This window comes from Dermacentor variabilis, chromosome 7 (assembly GCF_050947875.1).
Source record: "Dermacentor variabilis isolate Ectoservices chromosome 7, ASM5094787v1, whole genome shotgun sequence".
NCBI lineage: Eukaryota > Metazoa > Arthropoda > Arachnida > Ixodida > Ixodidae > Dermacentor > Dermacentor variabilis.
Window position 1 is genome coordinate 96,093,367 of NC_134574.1, and position 18,645 is coordinate 96,112,011.

Sequence of the window (18,645 nt, forward strand, 5' to 3'; positions counted from 1 at the left end):
GAAGAAACAAAAGAAGAGATGGGGACACGATCGGACGGCTCTGCCTCAGGAGATCGAGACGACCGGACAGTGCGCACACCCGCCGAAGCAGGGACCCACATGAGCCGAAGTAACCACCGGTCGGCGGCGGACAAAGGGACCGACGCTGGCAGAGAGGAACACGTGCACATCTTCCGACGCCCCGACGTGTCTGCTCGGGCCCCTTCTTGCGCACGCTTACCCGGAGCGCACGCAAGCAGGGAGCGAATCGTTCGCGACAAGTCGGCCAATAGACAGTTTTAGTGTAGTGTACGCAACTATAGCATACGCTATAGGCATAGAATGCGTACACTAAGCAACGCATGTATTTTACAGTTTTAGCTGGCTTGCAAAATCTTCGGATCTTAGAGCCCCGTCTGTAGGGACAGAAGGCGGTGAAACATCGAAAAGCATGTAGGTTGGTTTGGATTCTGTGGCGAAAGGACGTGCTTTTCGGGGCTGCAATGCGGCGACGAAATCATAAGCTTTTGCGCACGCTTTGAGATAGCTTCTGTTTTTGATTTGCTGATTTTTTTGTCTTTAAATAGTAATTAGGTGGCTTTCTTTCTTTTTTTTTCTTTGTCTCTTGTATTTCGGGTCACCGGGTGTGTTTCGTGTACATTTGGTTTTGCAGGGTGGTTAAAGCGTCTTTTCGCGCCACGTGCTTGTACACGTGCAGTAGGGTGGGGCGTAGTGTTTGTAGTCTTTAAATAGTAGCTTGGAAGTGGCAAAACTAATAGCTATTAGTGGTTTTACTGTGTCTGTTTCGGTAGAAAAGTGAGAGGGTGGCGGCGTGGATCAGCGCATGCGAGAGTGTGTTGTACCTTCGGTCTCCGCGGCATTGATTGCTTTTGAAACAAACAGTGGTGAGAGTTGCTTTGCAGCATTTTGAGGATTTGGATCCTGTGCGTATCGGTTTTTGCTAAAAGGAACGTGCTCTGCATTGATATAGTGTTACAGTATTTGCATCAGTAGTAGCCTTATATAGTATTGCAATATTTGCAAAAAACCGTGGCCGGGAAAGCAGGCAGTGCGCGTGGGTCCCTCAAGGCTGCTGAGGAGACGGATGAGAATGGAGAGGGCGTCGAAACACCCGCAAACAATGTGATGTGGATACTAGGCTGCAGAAGATGTAGACGTTCCAGGAAGCGCTTGTCAAACAGGTGCAAGAACTCAAAAAATGAGCTGAACTGGGAGCGTGATGCACGAAAGGAGGGAAAGCAGAACAGGGCCGCCATGGTGAAGGAGAATGGGCGTGACAATGGAAAGCAGACCCCCGACTCGACAGGAGAGGGAGTATCAGCAAAGTACGTGGAATGCGTGCAGCGTGATAAGTTAGCTGGAAATTGCGGCACCTACCTTGAGGCCGCCAAGCGCAAAACGCAGGAGTCCAGGGGACAATGCCCCTGTCGAGTCCGAATCACGCGGAAAAGGACGAAGGGAAGCAGGGATGGGTAGGAGAGAGGGAAAGGGTGACTATCGCTGGTGACTCAAACCTTTCTGGGTGTTCAAAAGCAATTGCGGAGAGGGTGAAATGCTATAAAGGAGTGGCGGTAGCACATTTCCAGGGCGGAGACTGGGTTCTGTCATGGAGCGCGGAAAAGAAAAGCTCGCGGAAAATGCCCGCGTGCGCAACCTTGTCATAGTAGCAGTTGAGCTAAATGACGTCCTTAAGGAAAAGGACATAAATAGGCGAGCGCTTGGCGAAGGGGGTGGATGACTTGCGCGAGCTATCCCTTTAGGAGCAGATCGTGGTGTGCACGGTACCGCAGTGCCTGTGCGTGACAGTCACGTACAAAGGACTGTAGTGGCTGCCAATGAGGCGATATGGAAAATGAACCGAAATAACGGCTTCGGGGTTTTTGAAGTAAACAGGGAAGTGAGAAGGTGTGGTGGTTATAAACGAGACGGGATCCACTTCAAATACAGGCTAGCACGAGAACCGGGGTGGCGACTTGGTGGTCACGTTGTTGCTTTTTTAGTGGGCCCGCGGGTGCTCAGGAGGCCAGAGTAGGTAGTAAAGAAGAAGGCACCCTAGGGGAACCTCAGAAGAGCATCGCCGTCGATAACAGAAAAAGATGGAAAGCAAGAAAGAGAGCTCGACATGCAATGGGGTACATAAACATGCAGGGCAGCAGACGAAAGGAAAAGTGGGCAGTGTTTTAGAAGTAGTTAAATAGCGAACAAATGGGGATGTATGCGGTTACAGAAACGCTCCTTAGAGACTCAGAAGAGGCGCCACTTATTGAGAATTAGGTTTGGGAACCGTGCAACTGAATTAGGTCGGAAAGAAAGGGAGGTGGAATCGGAATGCTCATCCATCAATGAGCAAAATTGAAAGGAGTAAATGCACGATATCAAGAGCATCTTTGATTCTCAGGTACAATGGGTGGGAAAAAACTTGGTTGGGCGTTACGTATTTCAGGACCGGAAATAATTGCCAGAGAAGAATAAAAAGATAGTGCACTGCATAAGCGCTGATATTAGGGGTTTCGAGAATGGTGCTGAAATTGTCCTATTGGGTGTCATGAATGCCCACATACAGGACTTAGATGGCTATACCGACAACAACGGGAAGTCGATGCTAGACCTTTCTGAGAAACATAACATCGTTATCGTAAATACAGGGCCTTAGTGTGAAGGGCAGATCACGTGGGAATTGGAAAACAGGCAATCGACCATTGATTACTGTCTAATGACAGAAGGAATTCATGATAAGTTGAGAGAAAGAGTCATTGATGAGGAAGGGTTTAGCAGCATAGGCAATGACCATAAACGCATCATTTTGAAAATGGGATATGTTGTTGGGAAAGAGAGCAAAGAGCGCAAGATAGCCAACGAAGGCGTTTGGATGATAACTTTTTTGTTCTTCCTCAGTGTATTGATATATCAAAAGTAGAAAACCGACCGTTGTATCTGGCATTTTTAGAGATTACAGGAGCCTATTACAGCGTAGACCGCAACATTTTGTGGGATATTCTGGAAAGGGAATGCTTAGGTGCCGATTGTCTACTGCTTTTGAGAGAGATTTACCTATAAAATACCGTTTGCATTAAATATAGTTATAGTCACTAGAGTCGAGGAACAACTAGGCAAATGGCCAAGTAATGAGAGGGAATATGGTGAGCTTCTAAGTGTAATACTGACAGAAATATGTAAAGACAAACAAAATGTTCGTTGGAAAAGAAAAAAATAAACCGGAAAGCTGGTGGAACAGGGAGATACGAGAAGCGATCGCCGAACGACAGAAAGCATCTAGGGAGCACAGGCAGCCAAAGAAGGCGCAGTTGTCGCAGGATGAAGTAACCAGTAAAAGGGAAATATACCGGGAGAAAAAGTCTAAGGTTCAAATACTGGTGCAAGCAAAATTAGGAGTTGAAAGTCAAGTTTGGTTGTCAGAAATACGTGGGCAAAGAAGGCCGCACCTAGAATATTTTCGAACTACCTAAAATTATTAGGCAGGAAGTCAACAACAATACAACAACGTATCCTAGACGAAGATGAAAACAGACTGGAAGGAGAAGTGGCAAGAAATTACATCCAAAAATTACCAGCGCAATATTTCCAAGGCAATGACGATGCTGTATGTTAAGGAAAAAGGCCATGAAAGAGACCCAAGTGGAAATGGAGCTAGTGTTGACAAATTTCAAGTGGAAGAATGCGGAAGAGAAAATTCCTAAGCCCACAGCCACAAGTCTAGACGGGGTTCCCGTTAGGCTGATATATGAACTAGGACCAAAAAGTAAAGATGCGCTGGTGAAAGCAGTGGAAAAAAAGTTTAAAAGATCGACGAATATCAGACAGTTGGCGACAAAGTGGAATGAACTTATTTTCTAAAGGTAAGGGGGAGAAACATAAAATTAACTCGTATAGACCGTTGACAATTACATCGGTAATATACAGGCTAGCAATGTAGGCAATCAAATTAAAGCTTCAAGCATGGACAGAGAATAATGACATTTTGGGAGAGCTTCAGAATGGCTTTAGAAGAGGTAGGCGTTTGGATGATAACTTTTTTGTTCTTCCTCAGTGTATTGATATATCAAAAGTAGAAAACCGACCGTTGTATCTGGCATTTTTAGAGATTACAGGAGCCTATTACAGCGTAGACCGCAACATTTTGTCGGATATTCTGGAAAGGGAAGGCTTAGGTGCCGATTGTCTACTGCTTTTGAGAGAGATTTACCTATAAAATACCGTTTTCATTAAATGGGAAGGGATGAGGAGCGAGGGGAAGGTTCATATAAACAAGGGAATGAGGCAGGGGTGCCTTTTATCCCCACTGCTGTTTATGATGAACATGGTGAGGATGGAGAGGGCGCTAGTAGGAATATCGGGTTTATTCTCTCATTCAAACAGGCGGGTACAGTAGTAGAGCAGCAGCTCCCAGATTTATTTTATGTGGCCGACATTGTGTTGCTAGCTAACAAGCAAAGCGATTTGCAACGTCTGGCTAATATCTGTGTGCAGGAAGGCAAAAACTTAGCTTTCAAATTTAGTGTTAGAAGATCAGGTGCTATGGTTCTCAATGAAAACAGTGAACAGAGAGTAGAGATGCAGGGCCAGGAAATAGGTCGGGTAAAAGAATATAAATACCTTGATATATGAATAAACGAAGGCAATAGATACATGGAAACACAGGTAAAAACAACATTGAAGGGGAAGACAAATTCAGTCATAATGAAGCCAGAGGGCAATGGGGATACAATAGCTACAAGGTCTTCCGAGGTATGTGGAAAGGTACAATGGTTCCAGGACTTACTTTTGAAAATGAGGTTTTTTGTTTAAATAAGCGATACAATGAGGACTCGACGGGAACGAAAGGTCAGTGGGTTTCCTCGAATAGGGTGCTCACGGGAGGACTACAAAGGGAGCTGTGCAGGGTGATATGAGCTGGGCTAGTGTTGAAGTGAGGGAAGCTCTCAGTAAAATTGAGTATGAAGAGCGACTGGGGAATATGGAAGAAAGTAAATGGGCTGGGAGAGGTTAAAGTATCTGTACAGGAAAAACATTGATTCACAGCGGAGGAAAGGAACTAGGAAGCTTACCAGCAAGTATGTGACTTGTAGGGTGGGAAAGAAAGCAGCGAAGAAGGTCAAGCGGGAAATCATAGAAGCGGAAATAATTTCATGGGTGGCGGCAATGGAAAAGAAACCTGCAACGAGTAACTACTTAAGAGGAAAAAATGAAATCAGGGAAGAAACCGTTTATGATAACTCAAAGGGAAGCTCATTACTTATCGAAGTGAGATCGGGATGCCTTAGAACACGCACCTATAAAGCGAAATATAAGAAGGAAGAAGAAGCTTGTGCTTGCTGCGGTAAAGCTAGGGAAACGATGGAGCATGTTTTATTGGAATGTGAAGACGTCTACAAAGCGGTCGATATAGGCACCACTGGCCTCCTTGAAGCCGTTGGGTTCAGCGGGAGCAGTGGTAAAGTAAACATGTGCTCAATAGGCATTAGTAAGAGGTGATCGGAGGATTGGTGGTAGAAAAGTAGGGAAACAACAAAATGCGGAGCCGTACAAAAGCACACTTCGTAATAGGGGATCAGAAAACTTGGGTGTGGTAGTTCATAGTGTTCTTTTTTTATTGTTTAAACTATGTAGCACGTTAGGCAATATAATAGCAACAGCTTGTTTGTGCGACTGACCGCCGCGTTCCAAACGGGACGCTGATAACATCCATTCATCCATCCATCCATTTTGAATTTTTCTTTCGTTTGGCTTCTACGCGTTTGAAACAAGAAGCGATCTTGTTATTCATAATACAATGTTATTCATAATAATCTGTTGTCGAAGCGGCTTGAGACTAAGCGAAAGCCGTTTACACTGTCATTTTCTATGAACGAAGTATATTTAACAAAAGCAACGCCAAATTCAATTCGAAGGGGGCAGCCGGTACCGCCGCCATGTTTCACGCAAACTCCGCAAACAACGCAATGACGCTAACGCAAAGACAAATAGCGTGCGTACGCTATACGACTTTGGTCGTTAAGCGTTCTGTGCATGCGCTGTGACGACGTCCTATTTTATAGCATACGCTAAACTAAAACTGTTTAAAGGGTGAAAGGCATTGACGTTCCCATGGGGAAGATGACAGCCGAGTGACAGTGCTTTATGACCAACAGCAATGCCGTCCAGGCTGGGATACCCCAGAAATGCAATGCAATCACTCAGCCCAACCACCCCAGGCGCCTGAAACCCCGCAGCATGAATTATTTTAAAAAAGGAGAGTACGACGACGTTAGGCAAACAAGACACAGTGCTTCCGGAGCCTTCTCCATTCTTCACATTGTGTCTGTCTAATTTATCAATTGTTCATTGTCGCCATGAAAAACCGTAAATCTCAACTCGAAATACAGCTTTAGAAACATCTGTTTTTGCAGCCGCTATTGTAACGGAGATGGTCTGATAAAGTTTTTCCCAAGTAAGTTGTCATGCTTCTGTCGAAGTCATTTTGCCTTATCGTATAGATTTAAACAAATTAGTTTATCGTTCACTTGAAGCGACAGCTCTAAGAAGTGCAATCAGCTCCCCCCCCCCTGCTGCTTAATAATGATGCGATAACAAAACCAATCAAATATTTGTACTTACACCAATGTATTACTCTCTTGGCATGTCGAATATATGATGACAGCTCGTCACTTTTGGTGTATTCTTCGAGCACACGCTTCAGCTGGGAAAATGCGTTGGAGATTACTCAGCTTCGTTTGCATTTGCAAATTGGTGTACAAAGCTAGTCCGAAATATTTACATGAAATGAGCAGCCAATCAAACCCACTTTGTTTAAGGCTATATTTTAGGCAATAGGAAAACATAAAACTCGTTATTAAGCAATTAAGCAATCACTTAATCTCTCAGCGACACATACTAAGTTCACGTAAGGCGTTATATAAGCGAATCACCTACCGTCTATATTTAATATGGCCTTGCACGAGTCGCTAGACACCAGTAGTGCATGAAACTAAAGCTTATGAAATGAACACGTCACGGGGCGTCAATGTGTACTCCATTAAAGGACACCCAACATGCGCCACATCATATAGCTACAGAGTAGAATTTAAACTTTTCTCTGTTAATTGGAACTAGAATATTGAAAACCCCTGTTCGCTCTCTAGTTCACACCACAAACTCGTTGCTTGTTAAGGTAAGGCCTAACAATTTTTCCCCATCGCTTGTTGAGCTGTCTATGGTTTTGTCTCAACTATTTTAACAGCCACGCTGTATATGGCTCAAATCCGTGGTTTCGTGGCGTCTACGAACTGAAATTCGCATCATCGGCTATGGCTCGAGCGTCGTCGCCTTCTTCGTTGGCGACCATCGGCACAACCGCTCGAGAGCTCTCGTGCCACCGCTGGCTCGTTCGTCATCCTCTTCTTTCACAGCTAGCTCCGTTGTGCATAAAACTATCATCAGCAATGAGTAGGCTGCGTGTTGTCAGGACTGCAGATGAACAGCGAGTGTATGAAAAGCGATGGAGGGAGCAGCGACGTGAGTGTGATCGTCGACGGCCTGCACATGCTAATGCGGTGGTCGACGAGCGTGCCCAGGAAATGGCACGTAAGCGACCAGCGAGAACCAAAGAAGCATACCGTCTGTCAGAGAATGGTGAGAATTGCCTTCCGCCTCAAGGCTTCATTGTGGATGAGTTACAGGGCACGGAGGCCAGGTTTCAAAGGGAGTTTCTTGGTTATCATTTCGGCTCTACCTGCAACGTCTGCAATAAAGTATAGTTCGATAGGAACATCACTACGATCGCTGACGTGAGGGTCGACGAGAAGCGGCAGCGTGCATTGAAAGTGTTAACGCGGTGCATCTCCGGCGAGTTCGTGTCGGACTTTCGTGTGTGTGATGCGTGCAGAGAGGCTCTGTTAATATTTTTTGTAAGCGTGCGCTGAAAACATTAAATGGAATGTTTCACTGAGCCAGTCGCCTTTGATAATCAGCATTACAATGCTTTTCATTTGGAGTATCAAGGTCCCTGTGAAATCATTAGAGATGTTTTTCAGATATTTACATACCCTCCACAATTGATTGTATCAGTACTCATTCGCATGACTCTTCATATTCTATGAAAGCCATATAAAAGGTTGGTTGTACTCCACAGAGCTCTGAAGCGCCCGTTTGATTCTAATCATATGATTTATATTCGAGTGCCCGTTGCCAAATAAACCTTTTCGGTGGTTTGGATTAAACCAAGGGTTGCCCTTCTTTTATTCATCATTACCATTGTTAATAGTTGGCTTGTTAACGAAAGCAAGGTATTTTGGTTCCAATGCAGTTTTTCTTTAAAATGTCTCTCCTTACCTCTTAACATACAGTTGGAAATTTGCTACCCTCTGGTACACTCGGAATCTTGAGGCATTGCATACAAAGGCGCCCGCCCTTTCAAGCTTAATATGCACCCATCCTCCAATAAATCACCTATTATTCCACCTTCGCATGCCGCTTTTGCTCGCCACTTCTGTCGCAGACCCCTACACATAGATACACATCAAGCTTCTGAATCGTGTTCGTCACTGCTTCCCATAAAGGTTGCGAGGTTGCTCTGGTTAGAGTATTCTTTAGTACAGAATTCCTCGGCTGCTTTTACTACATCATCGACATTGCTTATGACATTGCCGCGATTATCTCTTCCTGCATACAAACTAACATTTACTAAGCCAAATTTATTTCTAGTTAATTTCATGCCGCCCTCCGGTTCCTTTCTCATGCTTTCATAATATTCTCAGTGTTATGATATTGGATATCACGTTTTCTTCGTGCTAAGCAGCTTTTTTGTTTGCACGCTCTCGGCCGAGTTCATTTCTTTTCGCCCGATTGGGTCCAGGCTGGCCTTCTTCTCCTTGACTAATTGCTGTTGTTGGCACTTTAAGCACCCTCCGCAGAGGGTGCTTACACCTGTGTACAGGGTGGTCCTTCATAGGATGGAACACTCGAGCACAGGCCACGTGCTCGAGTGTTCCATTTTATGAAGGACCGCCCTGTACACAGGTGTCTCTCTTCAGCGAACGTCATTCACACCGACATGGATGAATGTAGACACGAGACTGGGCAGGTACTCTTTCACGGTGACTCGGAGTACTACATGTGAGCCACTATGTCTGTGCTAGTCTCCAAAGAACATCATTGTACCAACTTGGATTACTGGGTGTGTCCCACTATAGTTGTGCGCTGCTATTGAGTGAACGGCTTTGGCGGTAGCTTGGGCAAATATGTATGTCACACTAGGAATGCGCCTTTCAACAATGACTAAAAGATGCCTTTTACTTTATGATTCTAAGCTGAATGCAGCCCGCCTCCCAAGGGAGCCTCAAGGACAGCAACTCGACGCATTAGACGGATGCGCCATAATTCTCCTGTGTATGTGCAGTCGTTTAATGGTCGACTTTCACGCCACCGCTGTTGCGAGCCGCGTTCTGAATGAATTTTCGGCGAATTCTTCTGCATAGCGCGTAGATTATGCTTTGCACTTTTATCCCTAAGGTCTCAGCTCATAAGCCTTTTCTATATTATCTTTCTTTAGGAAACGAGAACTCAGCCGTGCTGGTACTGATTGCTATTGAATTGAGCAAATGCAAATTGATTGTGCTTCGCGTTTAGGCAGAAGCTCACTTAACACTTATGACGACGGCGGTGTGTGCGGGTTTCATAGACACTTCACGTATTCTAACCACGGCAGTCTGAACGCAATATGAAGCTTTGTGGGATGCCACTTTGCCGGAGAAATTGTTCTTATGGATCCACCATATTTGTAAGGACTTCGTTATTGTTTGTTCCAATTAGCTTTCTTACGCCGACTGCTACGTTTATGTAAACCTGTAGAGTGCATCAATGTTGTCTGCAATGTCCTTATGAAATTGAATTCTTGCACCATACTCTCCCTTATGCTGAAGATCTCAGCAACAGAAGACGTAGCCATCACTCACCTCTGTATATGTCTTACTTCTTCTCCTAACCTCACTTTTGTCAATGATATTGTAGGCAATACCTGATTATTCTTCAGTGAGTCGTGCTAAGCTAGTGAAACTTGAAAGGGTCTGTGTTTCGAACGTTCAAATTACAGTGGTCGCCAGCGCAGATCTACAGATCTTAAACACCATCGGCCGGCGTCGCAGGTCTGACGGTCGCCTTGGTCAGATGCTCTTGAAATGCTGGGTTGAAGGACAGGGGATATGTTCACGAATTATGGCGGAGTTAGCGAAATACTGCAGCAGGAATGTTGGTTGCTGTTTTATTCAGTAAGCGTTTTGTTTATGGTTCGTGGACCCTGCTAATTTGGCTCCACCTGGTCTAGCATAGCCTCATTGAATCTCGGCTGTTTTCTTTTTGCTGCCCAGTTTGAGGCGCAACTGCACGCTTATAATTGCAGCCGCCTGGACGAGGATTCGAAGATATTATCTTCAGCATAAAAACACTCTGCACCACGCCAAATCAGGTGGACGCGGTGATGCTTGCGCATTACAGATGGCCATGCATCACGTAGGAAATTTCTAGGTACTATTTGAGGGACCAGCAGTGCAACTGCACGCTGTATTCTGCATGCGCTTCACACAACCGTATACTCACCTTTGCATGCTTCTTTACATTCAGCGCAAGATCTAAATCTGTTTCTGTTTCCACCGCACCCGCTGTAAATGAATGGAGTGCACGCTCCCAAGTCTCGGTCGTAGAACCACCGCTGCGGTGGGTTCCATGTCCGGCAATGTCCGGGATGATGTGGGAAAAAGCAGAGATCTGGACGCCTGTCACCTGAAACGCATAATATATATATATATATATATATATATATATATATATATATATATATATATATATATATATATATAATGCGATCCGCTGTAAGAACATATTCCCGCTATGAATATGCAAAGTTCATCATCATCATCATCAGCCTGGTTGCGCCCACTGCAGGGCAAAGGCCTCTCCCATGCTTCTCCAACAACCCCGGTCATGTACTAATTGTGGCCATGCCGTCCCTGCAAACTTCTTAATGTCATCCGCCCACCTAACTTTCTGCCGCCCCCTGCTACGCTTCCCTTCCCTTGGGATCCAGTCAGTAACCCTTAATGACCATCGGTTATCTTCCCTCCTCATTACATGTCCTGCCCATGCCCATTTATTTTTCTTGATTTCAACTAAGATGTCACTAACTCGTGTTTGTTCCCTCACCCAATCTGCTCTTTTCTTATCCCTTAACGTTACACCTATCATTCTTCTTTCCATAGCTCGTTGTGTCGTCCTCAATTTGAGTAGAACCCTTTTCGTAAGCCTCCAGATTTCTGCCCCGTAGGTGAGTACTGGTAAGACACAGCTATTACATACTTTTCTCTTGAGGGATAATGGCAACCTGCTGTTCATGATTTGGGAATGCTTGCCAAACGCACCCCAGCCCATTCATATTCTTCTGAATATTTCCGTCTCATGATCCGGATCCGCCGTCACTACCTGCCCTAAGTCGATGTATTCCCTTACGACTTCCAGTGCCTCGCTGCCTATTGTAAATTGCTGTTATCTACCGAGACTGTTAAGCATTACTTTAGTTTTCTGCAGATTAATTTTTAGACCCACTCTTCTGCTTTGCCTCTCCAGGTCAGTGAGCATTAATTGCAATTGGTGCCCTGAGTTACTAAGCAAGGCAATATCATCAGCAAAGCGCAAGTTGCTAAGGTATTCTCCATTAACTTTTATCCCTAATTCTTCCCAATCCAGGTCTCTGAATACCTCCTGTAAACACGCTGTGAAAAGCATTGGAGATATCGTATCTCCCTGCCTGACGCCTTTCTTTATTGGGATTTTGTTGCTTGCTTTATGGAGGACTACGGTGGCTGCGGAGCCGCTATAGATATCTTCCAGTATTTTTACATATGGCTCATCTACACCCTGATTCCGTAATGCCTCCATGACTGCTGAGGTTTCGACTGAATCAAACGCTTTCTCGTAATCAATGAAAGCTATATATAAGGGTTGGTTATATTCTGCACATTTCTCTATCACTTGATTGATAGTGTGAATATGGTCTATTGTTGAGTAGCCTTTACGGAATCCTGCCTGGTCCTTTGGTTGACAGAAGTCTAAGGTGTTCCTGATTCTATTTGCAATTACCTTAGTAAATACTTTGTGGGCAACGGACTGTAAGCTGATCGGTCTATAATTTTTCAAGTCATTGGCGTCCCCTTTCTTATGGATTAGAATTATGTTAGCGTTCTTCCAAGATTCCGGTACGCTCGAGGTCATGAGGCATTGTGTATACAGGGTGGCCAGTTTCTCTACAACAATCTCTCCACCATCCTTCAACAAATCTGCTTTTACCTGATCCTCCCCAGCTGCCTTCCCCCTTTGCATATCTCCTAAGGCTTTCTTTACTTCTTCCGGCGTTACCTTCGGGATTTCGAATTCCTCTAGACTATTTTCTCTTCCATTATCGCCGTGGGTGCCACTGGTACTGTATAAATCTCTATAGAACTCCTCAGCCACTTGAACTATCTCATCCATATTAGTAATGATATTGCCGGCTTTGTCTCTTAACGCATACATCTGATTCTTGCCAATTCCTAGTTTCTTCTTCGCTGTTTTTAGGCTTCCTCCGTTCCTGAGAGCATGTTCAATTCTATCCATATTATACTTCCTTATGTCAGCTGTCTTACGCTTGTTGATTAACTTCGAAAGTTCTGCCAGTTATATTCTAGCTGTAGGGTTAGATGCTTTCATACATTGGTGTTTCTTGATCAGATCTTTCGTCTCCTGCGATAGTTTGCTGGTATCCTGCCTAACGGAGTTACCACCGACTTCCATTGCACACTCCTTAATGATGCCCACAAGATTGTCATTCATTGCTTCAACACTAAGGTCCTCTTCCTGAGTTAAAGCTGAATACCTGTTCTGTAGCTTGATCTGGAATTCGTCTATTTTCCCTCTTACCGCTAACTCATTGATGGGCTTCTTATGTACCAGTTTCTTCCGTTCCCTCCTCAGGTCTAGGCTAATTCCTGAGGAGGGAACGGAAGAAACTGGTACATAATTTCAACTACAATTTTAAATTTTTTTAGAGTACTGAAGGAAGAGCCATCACAACATTACATGCCTAATGTTTAACTGACTCTGGTCATGCAAATAAACTGATGATTTTGACGTGCTGATACCGTGAATCTTTTTAAGAAGCGTGCGGTAGTAGGAGACTTCGCCTGAATCTTAACCGTCTGAATTTGTTTACCGTTCACATAACTCTATGTACATGAACGTTTTTACCCTTATCCACGTTTAGAATACTGGCGCCTCAAGAGCGATTGAACCTGTGACCTCACGTTCAACAGCACAATGTCATAGCGACTTAGCGACCTTGCAATCAGATGGCTTTGTATTCTTAGCGTGATGGCTAGGGCATAAAGTTTGGTCTCAAGCAAATTCCAATTATTTCTTCAAAGGAAGAAGGAACATCAATAGAAACGGAAACTTAATATATTTTCCCTCATTCACTCTGACAAGATAGGCAAACGTCCCTCACAACCTTGTCGTCTTGGTCATGCAGTGTAAGAATTTATTGGGGAAAACTCGGTCTTCTCATTTGTACAGCTGTACCGTGTCAGTGATTGGCGCAATTGCTGAACACACCAGTGATTGGTGTGCTGCGTGGCTTAGATGCTTAAAAGTTTCGAAGTGGAAAATAATTTCTTTTTCTCGAAAAACACTTAACAGTCACTTTCCTTAACCTTTGATTCTAACATAGTTGACAACAGCACAGAATTTAAGTGCACAGGAGTGCTCCTTACGAAGAATATTTCATGTACTAATCGCATCACCTCCAGTTGAGCTAACGCCTGCAGATCATTAGCATTTATGCGGAGAAACTTCAGAACTGGCCTTCACCACTGAAAAAACTAGTTTACAGAACTATTGCACGGCCACAAATTGAGTACGCCCCTTGTATATGGTCTCCTCATGAAAAATACCTCATCGAAGTCCTGGAGAGCATCCAGAATAGAGCAAGCACTTTCATTTAAAAGAGCTACAGAAATCAGTCAAATGCAACCCAAATAAATGTCGATATTTTATTGCGACCAATAACTACCAGCCGTTATATTTACCTTCTATTATTATTTCTTAGATTCATTGGGACAGGTCGCCTACCTTTATCAAACCAGAAAAACATTTATTTCACCTGAAAACAATTAGTTCAGCTACACCCGAATTCATGGAAATACACACGCTTTTAATTTTTCAACTTTGCCCCGTGCGGTCCGGTTATGGAACGCTCTACCAGATAACATCGCTCGTCATTCGAAACAAAGTGCATTTCGCAATGTTCTAATTGATCAACATGCCGTTCCAACTGCCTAACACGTCTTGCCTTCTAATTTCTTTCCTTCATTTTTCTACAAGCTAATGAAAGAATTGCGGTGATCTCAATATTTTACTATACCTATTGCTGTATACACGCAAAAGCTTTTATAACTTTATTATGCTATCAAGTTATTCTTTTTACTTTTATTGTTATTGCTTTTCATATTGCATTTGCTGAGGTCGTATGAATTTTCCATGTTGCGTGAATATTCCTTCCATTGTACTGTTGTTACTGTTTTCCTTATTCCAAACGAATATTTTACCGCATACTACCCCTTACACAATGCTTCTCGAAGGTCTGTAAGGTAATTAAATATAAATAGGTAAATATATAAACAAAAAATATTTCAGTTTATAGCGTAGTGAACGAAGTAATCCAATTGGCCTACGCCGTATGTCGGCACGTAATCCAGAAGGACCTTCCAATCCATAGTCCAGTTTGGTTTGGTGACATGAGTGTTAGCCCACTGTGGCATCAAAATCCCCACTCTGGCGTCCACTACTTTTCTAAAGGGTGTATTGATTGCTTTTTTGTGGTGTGTACAAAGTGACTTTTGCTCTAATAATAATTTAGCTTGTTTCACTGGCACCGCACAAAGACTCCCCTGAGCGTCAATTTATGGGCGAATGTGTTGGGAGTAACTCGAACAAGCTTAGAGAGCCTGGCGATCCAGAGCCTTTTGGATGTCAATCTACATGACCAGGAGGGAGCGCTAGGAGCCGTAAGAAGCCAGCAAGATCCATGGGAGTCTCAGAAGTTTATTGACAGATCAATAAAGATAATTTTCTATAGAAAGGTAAATGCAACAGAAAAAGCAAGAGAGATGGCACACAAGTGTTTACAGCGAAAGCATGCATATCAATTAATCATAGCTGTTACGCTTCGACAATAGCTGGTGAAGCTTCCATAAATTGGACACTCTCGAAAAAAGACAGAAGAGCTTTGCCTAATTTTCAACATAATTGTTTTCGTGCGCAATGCCGCATAACTGCAATCTGTTGATTTGAATATGAAAACGAACGTCTACCACCCCGGAAATGTGAAACATACAGCGGACGAGATGCCTGTTGCTCTCTAAATGGTCGTAAGGAATTTCGTCATACCTGAAAGGGCATCGAAGTCAAAGAAAAACCACAGCCATTCCGCTCTGTAATGGGAGAATGGCAGCGAAAGCGAGCGACAGTAAAAGCTCTCAAAAGAAAAGGAACGTGCTTTCGCTGCCACTCCATCTTCACAGCGTGGAATGGTTGCCCGGGCCCACGATTGCCGTTTTCGTTCAGCATCGCGGGACCATTGTTCGTCGGAGGTCGTTTCGCGCCGCCGCCGTTTACATTCTCGTTGCTGTTCCCTCCGGCGCTCCTCGTCCGCACGTTGTTCTTTGGGTGTGCAAACTATGGAACGGACACGTGCGTCCCATTGATAACGCAGCTGTTGTTAGCGCCGATAAATCTCTTGCTTATATACTGGAATAACCTTGACGTCCTGCTAGTGTTCGCGGTGAGTGTTCTGTTCTGCTCGGCATTTTGACATCTACGTTAGCGAACTGAATTCTTACCTGATCACACACAAATGAAACAATGAAACACATTAAAGCCATTGTCTGTGGGTTTGTTAGAAATCAAGTCCGTTTTTGTAGCCGGACGTGGAAAGAACTATGGAAGGTTAGTCATATAGAGCTTCCGCTGTAAGTATTGAATAATTCCTAGACACTGAGTGATAAATTAGGATTTGATTGATATATGAAAGATATTTTTTCAAGAACTATCATTTATAAACACGACAATATATTTACTCAAATATCAAATAAATATTGTTTAAATAAACAGAAGCAATAGCACGTATATTCCCTGGTCACATCCATAAAATGTGCTGTAAAGGTTACTAGTTATTCTTGCGAGAGTGATATTGAAGTTATGGTAATATAGTCAACACCTCGGTGTGTGCGTTGTGCTGCTTCAACTAATAGGTTTGTGCTTGAATGCGTTGCTTAATCGGTACAAAAAGCCGGAAAGCAATGACGAGCGCTTGCAAGAACTGCAATTTGTGGACATGTCAACATCATTGTATTTTTTAAGCAAAACAACAAGCCCTCTTACAATATTACGGATGCATCCACCCATGCAAATAAGAGATTCGTAATTATATGTTGCATTGCAATAGTATAAAGGTAGCCTAAGTGCAAATTGCTGCAGACGAAAATACCCTAAATGCCGCAAATGATATTACAGCATGCTATATGTTCATGAAGCGGGTTACACTGCACTTGTGAACGTAATTCAACACATGGCTGATACCCTGCAAAAAGGGCAGTTTTGGGCCTTTTCATGCGGGAACCAACAACACAAAAATATCAGCGCGCAGTAATAATGTTTGCAAGGCTATTAGCGCAAGCTTAGGGGGATATTCTTGGCACAGTGTCTAAATTATTTCCAGCGCGCATATGAAACCCCTTGTTGAAAGATGTGTGAAGGATGCTAGAATATTTTAGCTAATCATTAACAAAAAGAAATGCTAGCTCTTTCGTAAACGAGAATATATGTAAGCATGAAAGGGCCGCAGGCCAAGTAGATTGGTTGAATAGGATACTAGCGACCATCTTAAAATGCGTGGAGTGCATGTTCACAACGGCACACCCCACTACATCACAGCACACCCCACAACGCCATGTTGTGCACTGGTGCACATGAACGCTGCCCAGCTAGATGAAGAAAGTAAGCTCAAAGCGCAACGATGGAAAGCCAAAGACGCCAGAGAGGCAGAGCACACTGCACAGCTGGAAGAACAAGATCTCCTGAAGGAGGCGCCACACAGCGTGGCGCTTTCTTCATCTCTCAAGGCAACGAAAAACCCGCGTCGCGGAACTGATGGACCGCTGGCGTTCAAAGGAGAACAGGTAACTCTGTTTCAGGGCCAAATGATCAGAATGAGGTGTGTGGTTCCCTGCATCTGCATTTCGAACGTCGCTTTTGGATTTGACAAATATTACTTCAGCGTATTGGAAGTTCTAGTTTGAGTGATATTCGTAACGATAGGAAGAACTCCGAAGCAATATTGTTTTAGCTTGTTCGGGCAGTAAATGACGTATGCTATAAGGTGGTGCACAAATAGTTCGGGGCCAGAGACCACATTTTCTTAAGATTTGACTGGCTGCATGGGTGATCATGTTTCGTTCTCGCAACTCGCCGGTATGTTCTCGTTTGAGCGTCCAGATAATGGCTCTGACTATGGCTCAAGCTCACTTAAAGGTCGCCGACAACGGGAGCTAAAGGCATTTCATGCTTAAAACACATCCTTGGCTGATTTTGGCCCTCATTTCCTTCTTATAGGCGAGGGAAGCTTTGAAGGTACAATTTCTATTTCCACTTTTTTAGTCGAACGTTTTTTGCCTCTCATGTCAGTCCGCATCACCTTTTTGCATCGACGAGCCTCTCGATAGAGGGTGTCTATGTTCCGCTGGGTGTAGGACGCGAAAGGTGTTGCTAAAAAACTAGTGCAAACTCATTCAGCAATTGACCATGCCTCAATGCAGACGTGAAACCCACGCATCTGAGGATACATTGAATCATTCGATCACCAGATGCATTGATTCGTTCCCCGCAGGTATGGTGCCGTGCGGCAATATAGGTATTCTAGCAATACTATCTTTAATCGGTGTGCGCCAATATGCAGTACTAGCAACACCATTCCTAAATACGTAGAATAGGTTTCTGAGTAGTTAAAGCTGACTTTACCGTTAGTGCTTCGTACAGTCAACAACCGCCATAGATACATTGACTTCGTACAAAGCTTTGTAAAGCAATATATAGTATAACCAACACAAATCTTGTTCCCTGCACAAATGTACTTGATATAGGGGATTCAGAAAACACATTGAACATTTTTGATATGGTCTGTTCCTCCTGCTCACAAATTTTCGTTTATGGGCAATTCGGAATAGCCAGCCCTGTCAATAAATTGTTTACCACATTGCCATTTTAAGGCTCTTTGGTCAAAATGAAGGTATTGTGCCGAAATTATTAACGAACTGTCGTATTCCTCAGGGGCTGGATATTCATAGTGTGGATTTGGAGGCACGTAGCTCCGTTCCTCGAAAGATATTTGAGAACGATTAGTTTCCTCCTCCAGGCAAAATATTCCGTTACCTGAAATAAAATAAAACAGACACATTCTCAACACACATTTACTTTTACATGCGGTTAGAAAAAGCACCGCTGGCGACAATTTGACAATTGAGGATGTATAAACGCCATTTATTTCCTGTTTCAGCAAACAACCCCACTACA

The 18,645-nt window shown here is 43.8% G+C and overlaps 1 protein-coding gene across 1 annotated transcript in view; it reads right to left on the minus strand.

The window, feature by feature from the left end:
• Nucleotides 1–18,645, minus strand: part of LOC142586950 (uncharacterized) — a 113,515-nt gene that overhangs the window by 46,420 nt on the left and 48,450 nt on the right. Inside the window, exons 1-2 of the mRNA XM_075697821.1 lie at nucleotides 18,388–18,494; nucleotides 10,591–10,773 (exon numbers count right to left, since the gene is read on the minus strand). Of these exons, the coding sequence (XP_075553936.1) occupies nucleotides 10,591–10,773; nucleotides 18,388–18,417 (213 nt within the window). The 5' untranslated portion in view covers nucleotides 18,418–18,494. Of the gene's footprint in view, nucleotides 1–10,590; nucleotides 10,774–18,387 lie in introns of the transcript that reaches the window.